Raw genomic sequence first — 16,474 nt, forward strand, 5'->3', positions numbered from 1 at the left:
AAGCCTCCGCCACTTAAGAGACTTCCTCTGCAGGAGGCTCTACCAGTCATCAAGCATGTTTTGACAAGCACATCATCACAAGAAACAGGACTCTGGAAAACAGCTGTGGGCTGACAACAGCAAGTTCTACCTCCTTTATAAACAAAATTATAACTGAAAATGTCCTCTGTGGCAACTTTGGACAAGCAGCAAAAGTTGAAGATCTTGTTTTTTTCTCCAACAGTATCAAAATCCAAGCTAATGATGTATCTACACCTACTACTTCCACTTGTTTAAAAACAGTTGTTTTAAATAATTGGGTTCCCCCACCCCCAAAGGTTATATTTTTCTCTAAGACTTCTCCAGTTTGGAAACATGTCATGCTTCAGATGCAATGTACATGATAATGTAAACTCTGGACCAGCCAGCGTAAAGATCACGTTTTCCTCCATATAATATAAGTCTTTTACCCTTTGTACCCCTGCCCTCCCGATCCCCTCACAATTTCTTTCCAAACTGACCTGCAGTTCTCATTATTACATTATTTAAGTTACCCTGGGATTTAAAAAAAAAAAAAAATCCATTCATGTGACTAGTAACCCCTGGCTGTACTGCTGCCCCTTCCCACTACGGTGGGAGCTGCTGGGTGATTCAGCTGTTGAGTTCTGTTGTCTCATCAGTTTCATCTGGATTTTTGGTCATTTTTTCATATTTTCTTTTGAAGAATCCAAGCTGTAAGATGATGTGAAAATGTTACCACTTGTGGTTTATTTTGTATGAGACCCAGACCCACCACCCGCCCCCAGAGGCGGGGCACTCCAGGGAGGTGGCTGTGCAGAATATTGACCTGGCATCAGCCCTTCGAGGAGGAGATTGATACCCAGAGATGAATGAATTGCATAAAGTTAAAAATTCTCAGGGTCTGCTTATTTGCAGCTGAACAAAACATTCAGGGTCAGCACGAAAGAAGGTTGGGGTAAAGGGGTCACGACCACTGGAGATAAAATCCTTACTGATTGTTTTCAAAAACTTGAGTGAGAATATGCAAACAAACGTGCATTTCCTTTTTTCTTACAACATAAAACTTAGGGCAGCTCTGTGATAAGAAAATTGGAAGACAGAGGTCTTTAGGACCCTCATATTTTAAAATACGAAACAGTTCTTACCTTCCATAAAATTGCAACCAGAGCCAATAGCAAAAGGATTCCAGCGATTACACTTCCTACTATCACTCCAATTGGTACTTCAACTTTCTCATGGGGTTTCATTATCGTAAGGGGAATCTGTAAGTATATATACAAAACAATTGTGTTAATTTTAGACTGGGAAAAAAAGTGAGATGGTCTAGTTAAATCCTCTAATCTTAAAAGTGATGGTCTAGAAAGGGGATGTGATTTCCTCATGATCGCAATCCTCAGTTAAACATTGTGAAGTAGAATCTCCAGAGAAAATGAGCTTGCAAATACAGGCAAAGCACGCAAGTCTTCCCCTTTTCTTCCTTTAATTGCATCAGTACTTAGCAGGTAAGTCATCTCTGACAATCTCAGATGCTTTAATCATTTATGAAATAGGAACTTCAGTTTCTGACATCCATTCAAGTGAAAGCATTTGGAGCCCAGTCTTGGGGAGGGGAGTCAACAAATTAACCACCCAAATCCCTTGTGATTAAACAACAATTTTGTATTGGGTTCCTAAAATGTTGATTTCACTTACTCTCACTCAAGATTATTTGATAATGAGTTGTTAACAAGTAGAAGTAATATCTCAAGACTCAAGCTGGCATTTTCAATGACAAATTGCCCTTGAGGCTACACGTGATTCTTAATGTCCATTTTCTGTCAGTCTTTGTGACTTTGGGCTTCCCTGGTGGCTCAGTGGTAAAGAATCCACCTGCCAATCCCTGGGTTGGGAAGATCCCCTGGAGAAGAAAATGGCAACCCACTTTAGTATTCTTGCCTGGAGAATCCCATGAACAGAGAAGCCTGGTGGGCTACAGTCCATGGAGTTGCAAAGAGTCGGATGTGACTTAGCCACTAAACCACAACATCAGCATGGCTGCTGTAAGTTCTAACAGTAATGCTGTATTTTTTTTTAATTGAAGAAAGATCACAACCATTTCCTCCACAAAGAATATTCTTAAAAGAGTTACATTTTGGAACCAAATGAGAGGAGAAAACCTAACTTACTTACTTGAATTTAACACTGAATTACAATGAGAGATAAGCTGCGTTTCACCAAAGAATTTATGAGTTGGGCTAAATTTTAGTCTGGTCTTTTGGTGACTATAGTTCTTCTAATTTGGATTTTGAAGAACTAAAATAAAGTTTCATAAATTTAGGAATAAAATAACTAAATTCATATAGTTCACTGTGTAGTGGTCATTATATCCCTACTTCTGTCTATTTTAGAACGTCCTAATCCAGGCTCCATGGATCTTTAGGGAACCATGAGTACAAGATTTTTGTATCAGATTTTTAAGCAGGCTTAGAATTCAAATAAATCTAAGAATCATTCATCTACCTATAGGGATAGGTCAGTTTATTCTTTGGATTCCAAAAACTTTAAAAATTATCTAAAATAGTATTTGAATTAAAAAAAACTTTTTTTATAGACACAAGTAGTAGTCAGCCTCTATTATCAGTATTGAGCAGAGAAAACCATGAAAAGAAAAATCTCCCAAAAGGTTCATTGACGTTAATTTGAATTTTTCATTAACACATTTATTTAGTGCAGCTTTCTTAAAGATTTCAGCAGAGGTCCAGGTATTGTCTGAATACTGCATTTTTCTGAAATGAACTTTTAACATATGTAGAGTATTTCCTTCTCCCAACCCCTCAGGCTAAGTTCATAGCACTCTGATTTTGAATCCCACATTTCCTTTGGCTCCATTTCTGGCTTTCCACATTCCAGCCTCTGAAGATAGGGTGTGGGCCTTCGCTGACAGCCCTAGACTAGAAGCAGAAAAGCATGCTGTGCGGAATCATTTTTGTTGGGACAGCAGTGGAACAGCAGTGCTGTGAGCGCTACACGCAGGCACTGAGAGTCCAGGGTTCGCAAGGTCATTGGCATTTTAGCCAAGTCCATAGGCTGCAGCAGTGGACTTGAGGCCAGCTGCCCAGCTGGCCTTGGGGGCAGAGTCTTGAACTGGCTTCCAATTCCTAACAAAAGCATTGGGAGGAAAATGCCCAGGTCTCTGCCAGCAGATTAACTGAGCATGGAAATCCTGCTATATCTAAACACAGCGTATTCTGAGCAGAGTTCCAGTGCAAAGGAAGGCTGTTCCATGCCAGCTCACTCTTGGAATAGTGAGCCTTTGTTTTCTGTGAACATATGTTTCTTTGCCAAACCTTTTTTTTTTTTTTAAATCAAGAGAAGCATTTATCGTTTTCTAGACTGAAGATCTAATGAATGGATGTGTCATACAGTGTCAATATCATTTGTAAGGAGTACTACTTTTAAAAAAACAGCCTTCTAATAAATGCCTTATTTATTAAGCATACTTCAGCACTTAAAATACTCTGAAATACTATGTATGATTCAGATGAGCATGACTTAGACTTCATGGCCTAGGATGTAGATTACTTAGTGTAAGCATGAGCAGAAAGGAGGAGCTGAGGTGCTGGTTGGGTCCGAAGCAGCGAGAAGGGAGCCACAGCCAGATGGAACCCCTTGCATCCTGCCTTCTCTGGGATCATCATGTCTGATTCAACTTTTCCAACGTGGGGACATGGAGTAGGGCAAGTACATAACTGGGCTTTTTTGAGCAGCAAACACTCTTGTCAAAAGCTCAACATGCCCCCTGTGCACAGCACTGGCAGAGGGGTGGGCAAACCATCTGAGCCACCCCTCCAGCCCGACCCCTGGATACACCCCGCTACCCTCACCCCATATAAGAAAAAACAGCTCCCCTCTCAGGGTGCGAGCAAGCAAGGGAATCTGTTAACTCATTCTTGCTCCCCACCTGCTACAGCAGGGGCCCTAATAAATCCTTGCCTTTCAAGAAAAAAAAAAAACTCAACATGATAAACATTAGACTTTGAGAGTTTCACTAAGATAGTTCTATATACAGGTAGGTGAGAAGAATGACTGTTCTATGAACTGTCAGAAATGGAATGCCTGTCAGACTCCACGACCCACAGGGAGGGACGTGAGCACTCACCGTGACCGTGTTTTCTTCGATCACGTATATCTGAGGGTTGTACGTGTCAATTTCTGCAGCTGCTGTCAACTGTACTGTCTGGAAAGTTGACTGGAACATAAGAATAAAGAGTATATTTTTATCCTAGCAGAAGTTAATGCAAAAAACAACATGTCCATTATTTATTTCCTTGTGGAAAGTGACTAGAGCAAATGCCAACTCTGAAGACTCAAACATCTTTGCGTGCTTAAATCACTGCTATGACAGGACCCCACGCGGGAACTTCAGCCCTGTGGGTGGCTGGGCCCTGCAGTGGCAAATTAAACTGAGTCTTGGCGGGTGGGGTCTAGATATCAGCTTGTTAAAACTCTCCAGACGACTCTTAACTTGAAAACAGGGATGAAAAACAAAGGTTTAGAACTGAAGTTTTTAACTGAGAAAGATCATAGTTTAGGCTTTTAAAAACTTAAGTTTGTGACATGAGAGAAAATTGAAAACTTTATACTTGCCTAAGTCACAAAATGAAATAGAAAATCAGATTCAAAAAGAAGAGAGTTTTTCCTCTGGGTACACATGTATAAAATAATACTGTTTGAGGACCACACGTCAGTGGCCGACACCTTAAACCTTATGTCAGCACTATATAACAGTGATAACTTCAGATTTCTTAAGTATTTCTACAAAAATATTGGATTTGGGGCAGGCATTTGGAAGGACATACATTTTATGCTGATGTTATTACTAACCTCCAAAAATGAAATAGTTTTACATGTGTTCCTGAATGCACTTACAGAAAAAGCTATGCACTACTGCTGAATTGTTTTCTCTATAATCAAATATTGGGACTGATGCTTATTTTGAGACGAAATAAAATGCCTGGATTTGAGAACTGCCTTCCCATGCTCTGGCTACTAGGATTGAGTTTTTCTGGTTACCAGGGCACATGATTCAATATACTTCATGAGGTAATTTGCTAAACTATATCTGGGAGCCAGAAGAAGAGAATGCATATCCAAAAAGTGAGCAATTTATTTCTTTTCCACTGGCTCAGTCTCTGATTAGTCTTCTTAATTTTCTCAAGATGGAAGACTGCAGCAGAAGTTAACCCTGATCACTGGTCTCTCAAACATACATTATTTGGGGAACATTAAGAGTACTGACAATGGTTTAAATTAGAAAAGCAGTAACAGTTCAGTGAATGCTCACTTCATAGTCCCTGTGGAGTACAGGTGAAAGCATTTCCTTACAGCACCGATAGATATATCTGCCCTCCCAAGTCTGGCCGTTTGCACAGGCGCACGGTCCCCTGCACGGCTGACGAGTGGAGGTGGGCGAGCCATGCATACTCAGGAGCGGGAAGACACACCTGCTAACATTCAGCCTTTTCCTTACAAAGAGCAGCCAGCATGCCATTGATTTGGAGGTCTGAGCAATCGCTTTGTGATGAAATTACTTTGAAATGTTGACTTACACTGCCTCAGAAAAAGGGCAAAAAGTGCTATATTAATGGGCTCTAATACAGGAAATAGGATTCCTATTTCAGACTGGGTCTCCTAGGTAGTCTGAACATCCACTTGGCTGTTGAAATAGCCGAAAACAAGGTGGGGAGAAACATTTGACCTTTCATGGAGGAGGAAGATGTATAAGCCTTGATATACAGTAATTCCTATGAGTGTTTTTCAGGATAAATAATAACACTGCTTCAAATTTTTGCTCCCAGAAATGAAACTGCTGCTTCTGAAAACCTTGGGAAGGTACTTTAAAAAGTCTTACAGTTAAAATGATGTAGCTTTAAACAAACTTGAGAAAAACCAAATGCATTTTACAGAGTTGGAGCGATTGCCTTTTGATTTGCAACGGTTTTCCTTCCCAGCTGGCAAAGATTACTATGAAAACATTTGTTCCTCAAATCCAAGGAGCCAAGATCCAATGGGTAAAGCTCAGCGGCAATCTGCAGCAGCTGGGATGGTGGCATAACTGCTTGCTTTGCTTCTTACTGTGTTCAGAAGCGTCCTGAAGGCTGGAAAGCAACTAACGAGAAAACCAACCAAAAGCAAGCAAACAAGCAGAAAACCCAACTCCTCACTCCTCCACTTCTCTAGCAAAATTTCCCCTGCCTTTCACAGCTCTTCTGTTATTTCTTTATCCAAGAATATTGCTTATATTTTTGTTCCAGGGACAAGTTTGGAGGGAGCTAATTCTCCAATGTTACATGAAACTCCTCAGCAGGGAATGGGGTCTGTTGGAGACATCACGAAGTGGTTAGAAAATAGGGAATAGGATACAGTTGGTAAGCACCTTAAGGACTGATTTATTCATTTTAAAATCACCTAGAGCTACAAGGCTCCCTGGAGATTTTAGACTAATTTTTATTTTGCCTTAGAGCCAGTGTTAGTAAAATGAACAACTCGCTGCTTATGTAGTCAGATTTAAAGAGCTTGGTCCATCCTTCCAGTTTCTGAGCCAGATTGAAATTCTGGCTTCCGAAATCTCTATTGGAAGCAGATATCACTACTGCCAAGTCACACTTGCTGATGGAATAACACCCTGACATTGTTCTGGCACTTTCTTTGAACTTTTCATGAGATTGAAATGACTTTTTAAAAAAATTGTAAGCACACTGGAGATTTCATGAGACAAGGGGTAAGAACAGGAGAGCAGAGTGTTTATCTGGCTCGAGGAAGACAGATCCTTAGGTCGGTCCAGGTGGTCTGAGATTAATCAGCAGCCATCTGGGGGTGTCAGGAATGAGGCTGGGATGTGCAGGCTTTGATTTGGGTGTGGCAGAGGAGACCAGATGGTCAGGGAAGAGCATGAGGAGGCAGACAGAGAAGGTGGCCCCTCGCACCCCAAACAGCAGAGGGGATCCTGACACCACTCCAGGGATTCTGCTGTGGTAGGTTGGCCTGTCTAAGAAGCAGACGCTTTACAAGCTCCTCAGGGGATTCAGAGGCACAGCCAGGTTGGGCAAGCCTTGGAAAGGGATGGAAGCATATTGCCTTCCAAGGTAAGGTTGCTTTGGGCCACCGGCTAATTTTGTCAAGAGGTGTGAACTTACAATGAAGCTTTACGTTTCCTTGCTATCCATAAACCCAATAAATAAAGCTGATACTTACTGCTGCAAACGTCCCATTCCAAATCCTGGTGGACACATTAAGGAAGTATTCTCCTTTCACCTGAAGGTCTCTCAGCCAGCATGTGATGTTACTACATGAAGCAGTTCTACAGTTCTTTCAGGTTGGAGTCAATGATAAAAGAAGAGAAGTTAGTATGAGCTTAAAAAAAAGAAATGCTAAAATTTTACAAAGACAGATAAAACCCAGGGAAGGATCTAGGGAAATTGGCAGTCTCGTTAACTATGAGTAATTATTATATAACCCTTCTAGAGATTCTGGCACTTTGCCTCAAAATGTAAGAAGTACATATCCTTTGCCCCGCCATTTCCCATCTGTATAGAGGGCCTCAGGAAATAATCATAAATGAGTGCAGAAAAATACAGCAAGCCTATTTATTGCACTACTATAGATGAGAGAGAAACAAAAGAAATAATTCATGTTTATCAACAGTGTACTAGTTTATTACTGAATATATATACACAAAAGGCTTCCCTGGTGGCTTAGATGGTAAAGAATCTGCCTGCAATGTGGGAGACCTGGGTTTGATCCCTGGGTCGGGAAGATCCCCTAGAGGGGAAAATGGCAGCCCACTCCAGAATTCTTGCCTGGAGAATCCCTATGGATAGAAGAGCCTGGTGTGCAACAGGCCATGGGGTCACAAAGAGTCAGACAACTACTGAGTGACTAACACTTTCACTTTTTCGTGTATATACACAAAATTCAGTTCAGTTTAGTTAGTAACCTCATGATAAAGATGCATTCCTTGAGTTTTAAAGAGTCAATGGTTACCAAGGAAGGGTTAGTGGGGAGAGAGGGATGACAGGTGTAGCTCAAAGGAGTTTCTGGGCAGTGAACTACTCTATGCCATAATTGTGCATCCATGTCATTATACATTTGTCCAGACTCATAGACTATACATCAAGAGTACACCTAATGTAAACCATGGACTTTGGGTAATTATGATGTGTCAATAGGGGGGATTTGATACTGTGGGAGGCTGTGGGTGTGTGGGGGCAAGGGTATATGGGAAATTTCTGTAATTTAAACTCATTTTGCTGTGAACCTAAAACTACTGTAAAAATAAAGCCTGTTAAAAGATGATATATTGGCCAATGAAAAAAGGTAGCTTGGTCCATTTATGTAACAGTATACATGTGCCTATTTGTAGGTTAATGATTAGAAAGAAGAATGTTCAGTAAATGTTACGTGGTCAGCTGTTAGATTTCTAGAGAACTTCAGTTTCTTTGTAGTTTTTTGTGTTCCGTTTGCTTTATATTGGAAGTTGCCATTTTTACAAAATCAAACATTTTCACAAAAATATGGAAACTTCTAAGAGACATCATATTTTGGCATACACTGAGGTGAGTTCCTCTTGGGCATTTTTACATACCTCTGTTCAAATTTAGACCACATTTACACTGTAATTACACTATAGTTACTTAAGAAACTGTTTCATTTCCCTAGTTTCCTGTTTTCCCATCCTTTATGAAATAAAACAATTGCAATGACAGGAAAACAGGAGAATTTCCACGTTGTTCATAGAGGAGAACTGACGTTAATCTTGTACAAGTGCTAAGTCACTTAAGTCATGTTCAACTATGTGTGATTCTATGGACTGCAGCCCACGGGCTCCTCTGTCCATAGGATTCTCCAGGTAAGAATATTGGAGTGGGCTGTCATTTCCCTCTCCAGAGGATCTTCCCAATCCAGGGATCAAACCCACGTCTGCTGTTTGACAGGCAGATTCTTTACCCTTGAACCCCCTGGGAAGCCTTGATCTTACTGTTTGCTAAATGTTTATGTATTTGAATACTTAATAATGTGCCAAGCACCATGCTAGACACTAGACAAGCCTCTTTCCCAAAGAAAGTGGCATATAGCTGCGCAGCAGGATATAATAAAATATGGAAAGCAGAGAAGGGTTGCCAGAGTCAAATTTAACAGCTCAATAAAGACATGAGTGATTCTGTGGAAAAGGTGAGAGAGGCTTTACCTCGCATACATGCCCAGCTCTGCCCAGCTCTGCCCAGCTCTTTGCAGGGTTTCCAACATACACAACACAAAACTCATTTGACATGGGGTCCTTTTGATTTCATGAAATTATAATAATGGCATAAGTGATAATGCCAATAGCCTGGTTTTGAGTGTATATTTTCTCGATTCACACAGACCATCGAAGGCAAAACAGGAAAGTTCTCCCACATGTGTGGTGGCAGGAAAAAAGAAGTGCCTCAATTTCCAGGGAAAACAAACAGTGAATCACCCAAGGAAATTTTCACCCCATTAACCTGTCCTTACCAATTCTCTTATATGCCGGAAATTTTCACTCTTGAAAGATGCAGAAGAAGACATCTGTCCTATTTTCAGTGGATTTATTTCGGCTTTGCAACTGATGTCACCAGCCTACAAAGAAGGACATCAAATTGGTCTTCGGAAGCAAGATGGTTTATGATGTTTTCAACTTGTTAGGAAATCCTGTTGTCCCGTGTTGGGGCAGGGGAGGGCTCCCAGGAGCCCCTTCATTGTGCTGACCTGGCCACAATTCTGTACATCACTACTGTAATTCTGAAGGATTCAAATCCTTCTGATGTGACTGGACGGCATGGTACCGGTTCTTAACAGTCCACGTGTGATGAAAGAAATGTGCAATAACAACTGACTACGAGTGATTTCACTTGGGTTCTTTCCTGTGGAACAGTTTAGGCTTTTGCTTCCCTGTAGTCACCCATGAACACCACAAAAGTAATGCTTCTGTAGCATTAGCTAAGTGCCAACCACGGGGCTTGGCTAGAGTATATCGGAACTACCTGGACGGCTTTTAAAGGAAAACACCAGTGCTAGAGCCTTAGCCCTGGAGATTCTGATATAATTGCCTGGGGTAGGCCTCGGCATCACACAGATTTGAGAAACGACCCAGGTGATTAAATGAGCACCTGGGGTGGACAACTCCTGGACAAAAGCCCAGGCTGAGAGCTTGAAACCAAGTTACTGACTGCAGCTGTGTGGCCCAATTACTCTCCCATCATGGGTTCAACCTCTCACTTCCCGGCCAGCTAACTTCTCTATAAACAGGGCTCTGACAAAGTCAGATCTTCACCTGATCAGAACAAGGTGCAAATAATAATGTCTGCTATCTGTAAATCCCTAGACTCAGACATTTCTGACGACAATATCCTGCTTCTCATATGAAATTAACGGCTAGTTAACTGGCACCCAGGGTTCAGAGGGATTATCTTTTCGGCTCCTCATCTATAAGATGGCAGCCATGATCACCCCCACCTCACGGCGAGCTTCTGCATGGAAGGTGTGCATTTTTATAGGCAGTTTGGCCGCCCTTACCCGGTCTGTGTGCACCCCGGTCACGTACATCAGCGGGTTCTCGCCTTTGGTGTATTGAGGGATGCGGATGATTACAGACGCCATGCTTACTGGAACACTTCCCGTCGTCACCTGTGTAGTAAGAACACATTCTGACTGCTGCTCCATCAGACACACATTGCAAGGAAAGTGATCAATAACCTCAGGGTTGATGATGGGCAACTATTAAGTAGTTAGATTGAGTCCCTATGGAAGTGAGTCACTACTTTATGGACTCTTTGGAGTCCTTGTGTTTTATCTTTCATTAAAATCTCAACATCTATGATTTGTACTGGTACACAATTTGTGACTTAGGAGATGGTTAAAAACACCTGCCATCTGTGGGTTTGGCCTGTCAGGGCATGAAGTCCCACTCTGCCCCTGATAGCAGTGGGGTTTAGGCAAGATACTTGACCTCTTCACGCTTCAGTTTCCTCATTTGTAAAATAAAGATAGTCAGCAACTCAGAAGTCATGCACAGGCATAGCCTCTGTTCTCACTGGTGGGAAGTCTGTCCTAATTGTTCACGGCTCATGCCCTATTGGGGTTACACATTTTATTTTTATTTTTTTTTGGGGGGGTTACACATTTTAAAGGATGCTCATAGGAATAATAATCCTACCAATCTAATAACTGATCTGGGAATTAAATGGGTTAACATATATAAAGCATTTCATACAAAGGCTGATACTTATTATATGTCTTTGAATATTATTTTATTGTTACTACTAATTGACTAAATGTTTCATTAAAGAAGTAACTGCCAAATACCATGCACATTTTATAAATTCCATAAATTATCACAAATCAAGATTATCAAGATTATCACAAATCAAGATTCCTTTAAGGACTTTTTAAAGAATACAAATTATCACCAAATTATAGAGTTGTAACCACTTGACAGATTAGTAGAATATGTACAAAAATAAAATGACAGGCTGGTGGATGGATTCTTTCCTTTTTATTTAACAAAGTTTATGTAATGTCATTATAAAATATTCTCTCACAAATTCATTTCTCTTTATATAACTGGAAACAAACTTTAATAATTACCAACTAATAGCCAATAGAAATTGATTTAAAAATATTTTTTTGTATACTACTTAGCATGACTGTACAAAGTAAATATTTGTATACGAATAATGAGCTTTAAGTTACTCAAACAGAAGTTTGAACCTGTTTAAACCAAACAGAAGTGGTTTCCCAGCATAAATTGGCATCATATTCCAGAGACTGCTTTCCATAGTAGTAGCTTTATATTAATACTCTGTTGATTAATATTCAACATTTGCTTTCAAAATACACCAATTATCTCTACCCTGGATACAAAACTTTGTATCAATACAAAACCTGGCTGTTTACTTATGGATGGCCCATCTTTGTGGTGGCATCTGGCCCAGAAGCATCCGCATCACCTGGGAACTTGTTAGACCTGCATAGTGTTAGGTCCACCCCAGACCTTTTCAATTAGAACTTCTGAAGATGGAGCCCAGTGGTAGGTGTTTGACAAGACTCAGGTGATCCTAATGTGTGCTCAAATTTGAGAACCACTGGCATATTTCACTTTGTTTTATTTTCTTCTCTTCCTGCCCTCATTTTGCCCCCCTTTCTCTTGATTTCCCATTCTCATAACAGGTGTACCAACCTTAATGGAGAAGATGAACTTTGGACCAATATCTTCAAAACTGTGCACAATAGAAGAAACATTCCCATCCAAGGAGACTTCATAAAAATTTATGTTGGTAGATCTGTTGGATGATATGTGTAAAGCTGAATATTTTAGTTATGCTATTGCTCTTGAAGTTTAATATTTCTTTTACTTATGTATCTTTTAGTTTATATTACAAGTGAAAGAATTCACATTTAGGTACAAGGAAAAGAAATATTTGTTATGGACTTAAGGTCCAGTATACATATCTAAGGCTAAAACAAGTTCCTTTCAAAACATATCCCTTCATGATCTGCTAAGATTCTTTGTGTAATGTCAGTTGTATATATAGATATATATATCAGTTGTAAGTTTCTAAAATAAGTACAAATGTATTACTGTAGAACTTGTAGTGAAACTCTTTGCAAGATTGCTATCATATATTGACTGCTGAGTTAATACAGTGGACACCTGGTCCTTATTGATTGGATGAACAGATTTATAAGGCAGAGGATTTTCCACTTGGTATGATGGCTGAAATATTATACAATATTAAGATATCAGGCATTAGCTCCTGCATTACTCATCACTGGACGCCTGTGAAACAGGGTATACATTTTGTTTATTATTCCTTCAGTATTCTTGCCTGGCAAATCCCATGGACAGAGGAGCCTGGCAGGCTACAGTCCATGGGGTTGCAAACAGTCGGACACAACTTAATGACTAAACAATGATAACGATCCTTAGTTCCAAGCCAACTCTGATGCTTTGGTCTAACTCGGGGTAGGTCCATCTGTCTCCACCACCGACCACAGAAACCACTTCTAAGATGGCTGACTCAGGAGTTTTGTTATTAGATTAGACCTAGAGGTAATGGCCTAACTGAATGTCTTTCCTTGGGGCTGCTGAGTAGGGTTTGCAAGTGAAAGAATGACCAGGCCTGAGGGAACCCGCACAGGACCACCCAGACTGAAATGTAACTGAATACCATTCCCTCTCTTCACTCATTTCTGGGAATCTGAGGCTGAATTCAAACCAGGGCGGCTTCCTTGGGGGATAGAGGGCAGATAGCAGGGGCAGGACTCTGAGAAGCAATATTTATTGCCATCAGACAGTTTATCCTAATTATAATATGTTGATTCTATTTCCTAAAAAAAAATTGGACTGGATGTTTTCTTTTTTTTTCTTTTGGATATTTTCAAGATAGAGTCCTTTGGTTTCTTTACTGAAAATCTTGCATTTTTCTCTTTTATGCCTTAGAATTTTTCCCCAAATTCTCAAAAGGAAAAAATGTCAAAGGGACTTAAATAAATGTAGTATTTGTCAAGGTTATGTCTGTGAGAGGAAATAATGATTTGTCGGCCTTACATGGAAAATGGGAAAACTGACTGGGATTTAAAACAGAAAGCCTGACTCCAATAAAAATTAATTAAAAAAATAAAATAGAAAGGCTGGCTGTATGTGCCTTTCAGATCTTTGTGTGAGCCCCTATGTATGGCCAGTTTTTAAATTGATTAATATGCTCTGTTTCTGCATTTTTAAAGAGATCCAACATTTTTTCATTTGTTCCTTAAGGGTTCCATCAGTTACTTAAATATTGATCAATATATTTATATTAGCAGTTAGCTATAGTGGGGCAGATCCTGTTTTAGAAATAAATTTTACTGTCATCTATTTCCACCCATCATGTTTGCATAATATAATTACACACTTATATAGTATCAAAATGGTTCCTAAGGGGTATACTCAATAATTGGGATTGGGTAGGACTTTTTTGTTTTCTTCAAAAAGTAAATAAACTCTGTGTGTGTGTGTGTGTGAGGCATATATCCTAGTACATAGACAGACCCTGTATCTGGAAAATATTCTGGAACAGCCAAATTAATCATTACAAAATGACCAGAGGAGATCGGAGGGATAATTTCTCTTCATTGTGCATTTTTCCATGATGTTTGGGTTTTCTATCCGTGCACATTTAACATCTTTCTTTTTAAAGAGATATTAAGACAAATTATTTGGATGGTAGGTTTATGAGCCACTTTAGCTTTATTCTCGATAATTCTCCGTATTTTTTTAACTGCATGATATACTTTAAACATCAGAATGTCTGAGAATCCAATTTACCATCACAAAAATACATAGCTAAGATTTAGTAAATATGAGGTCCTACTTCAATATTACATTTATTTCATCTTAAAATAACTGAAAACATTGGCCATGGTGGGAGAATGGAATGATGAAAAGGCTCTATTAACAAAAAGCATTTAGGATGAGAAAGTAGCATTATAGGTAGGAAGGAAAACATTTGGGTAATGTGGTGCTAGCAATCTCTTAGGCTGCAGCTGTTTTCAATTACTTATTTTAGCAGCTGAGGGCCCTTTGAAATCTGCAGTTACTGAATAATTTTTCAGGGATGGATGACTTGAGAGACAGTTTCTGCTTTTGCCGTTTGCAACTCACTTGATACAGAAGCATTCTTTTCATCTTTGCTCATGTGTCTTGAGCTCTAGACATAATGACATATTTTCCTTTTTGTTTTTGCTCAGGGATCTGTTGGATGATCCACATATTCCATGCTTTTAGGGGCTGGAGTGATGTTAGAGAAAGCTGCAGTCACTGGACACTTGGTAGCCTGGCTCCCCGGGGATACGCTGCTGTGTGTTTTCCAGGGGTCATTGATCTGTGCTGCAAAGTTGCCATGGTGTTTCAGCAGCTAGAGAACTCTGGTTCCCAGGCTGGGAGGTGGGCCGCACCTGGGACTTCTCTACCTGCATGGCTGTGCCGCAATACGTCTGTGCCCATGAACCCGCCTCACTAAGTGGGAATGAAGGTGATATCAGCACCTGTGGTGTCTACAAGTGACTCACCTCGCAAGACACCAGTCTCTCTGAACAATTCAAGATAATAGGTATCAGTGGCACTGTTCTGGCTGGTGCACTCAGGTCTACTTGCTTTGGACAGACAAGAAAGTGGAATAACTCATTTCTTTCTGGATGACCTCTTTTGAAAAATGCCTCATCTCATCCTGGTTGGAAGAAACCCCTAATCCACTAGGCCAGGAATTTTCTGTGACTAGATTCAATATTTGTGTCCAGGGCTTTGATGTCCAGGAGTGGGGCTACCACTTGAGATCTCATGTGGGCAGCAGGGCACCGGTGTGGGGAAGGAAGTGGTGGCAACTCCTCGGGGCCCTGCCAACTCTGCTTTGACAGCTCATCCTAGGGCCTGCAGGGGGGTTCTCCTTGGCAGGTGACAGATGATTATCCCTTTGTCTTTCTGGTATTGCTTAGTCAGTAAACCTAAAGAGTCCCTCAAGAGTCCTCTAGGGACCAGTTTCCCCCCGGATTTCTGTTTTAGTTGACAAGGAGGAAATATTTTAATTCAAATTCTCCAGTAAAGAATGAGCACATAGAGGACTTCTTTAGTCACGAACCAAATGTGTTGTGAGCTGTGATCATAGGCTCCCCACTGTTTCACCTACCTTGTTATGTGAATTTCAGCATCATACAGCAGAGAGAGTTTTAAGTTGACTGAATTATCTGCCATGTTTTCTTCCTGGCTTTCGCTATTGAAAGGAATATTAGCAAATTACTGAAAGAGAATTAGAAAAGCCCCTTTTCATCAATTCATGACTTCATCATGTTTTACCTTAAGGCTCGGAAACTGATAGATGCCTGATTCTGAAGGTTTTGAAGATTGAAGTCGAAGTTAATAGTGAAAGTCACCTATACACAAAATGAAAACTCATCAATCTATGATGCTTTGTACTCAGGGACCAACATGAAAAAAAAGTGTCCCATAAAAGTAAACTGACTCCCATGTGATTCTGAATTTTATGAAACTTAAGTTTTCTAATTTGTAGAATATCTATGTATTTTTCCACCTTGCCTCACCTTCAGAACTGAATTTACTTAACAAATACATACATCAGGTCTCCCTAATGACTCAGTCAGTAAAGAATCTGCCTGCAAAGAAGGAGACCCAGCTTTGATCCCTGGGTTAGGAAGATCCCCTGGAGAAGGAAATGGCAACCCACTCCAGTGTTCTTGCTTGGGAAATCCCATGGACAGAGGAGCCTGGTGGACTAGAGTCCATGGGGTCACAAAGGAGTTGGACGCGACTTAGCAACTAAACCACCACCACCACCATACATACCACAGGCACTAATACGTGTCTGAATTTGAAGGTTTTGTGCTGATGTAAAATTTGCTTACCACCAGAGGTTAACAAATGATA

At 40.3% G+C, this 16,474-nt stretch overlaps 1 protein-coding gene across 1 annotated transcript in view; it reads right to left on the minus strand.

Moving 5' to 3' along the window:
* Window positions 1-469: 469 nt before the first annotated feature.
* Window positions 470-16,474, minus strand: part of ITGA2 (integrin subunit alpha 2) — a 105,465-nt gene continuing 89,460 nt past the window's right edge. Inside the window, exons 22-30 of the mRNA XM_043887220.1 lie at window positions 15,887-15,963; window positions 15,720-15,803; window positions 12,236-12,338; window positions 10,573-10,683; window positions 9,532-9,636; window positions 7,234-7,347; window positions 4,139-4,228; window positions 1,146-1,262; window positions 470-711 (exon numbers count right to left, since the gene is read on the minus strand). Coding sequence (XP_043743155.1) covers window positions 631-711; window positions 1,146-1,262; window positions 4,139-4,228; window positions 7,234-7,347; window positions 9,532-9,636; window positions 10,573-10,683; window positions 12,236-12,338; window positions 15,720-15,803; window positions 15,887-15,963 — 882 coding nt within the window. The 3' untranslated portion in view covers window positions 470-630. The remainder of the gene's footprint in view (window positions 712-1,145; window positions 1,263-4,138; window positions 4,229-7,233; window positions 7,348-9,531; window positions 9,637-10,572; window positions 10,684-12,235; window positions 12,339-15,719; window positions 15,804-15,886; window positions 15,964-16,474) is intronic.

Source organism: Cervus elaphus, chromosome 25 (genome assembly GCF_910594005.1).
Source record: "Cervus elaphus chromosome 25, mCerEla1.1, whole genome shotgun sequence".
Classification (NCBI taxonomy): domain Eukaryota; kingdom Metazoa; phylum Chordata; class Mammalia; order Artiodactyla; family Cervidae; genus Cervus; species Cervus elaphus.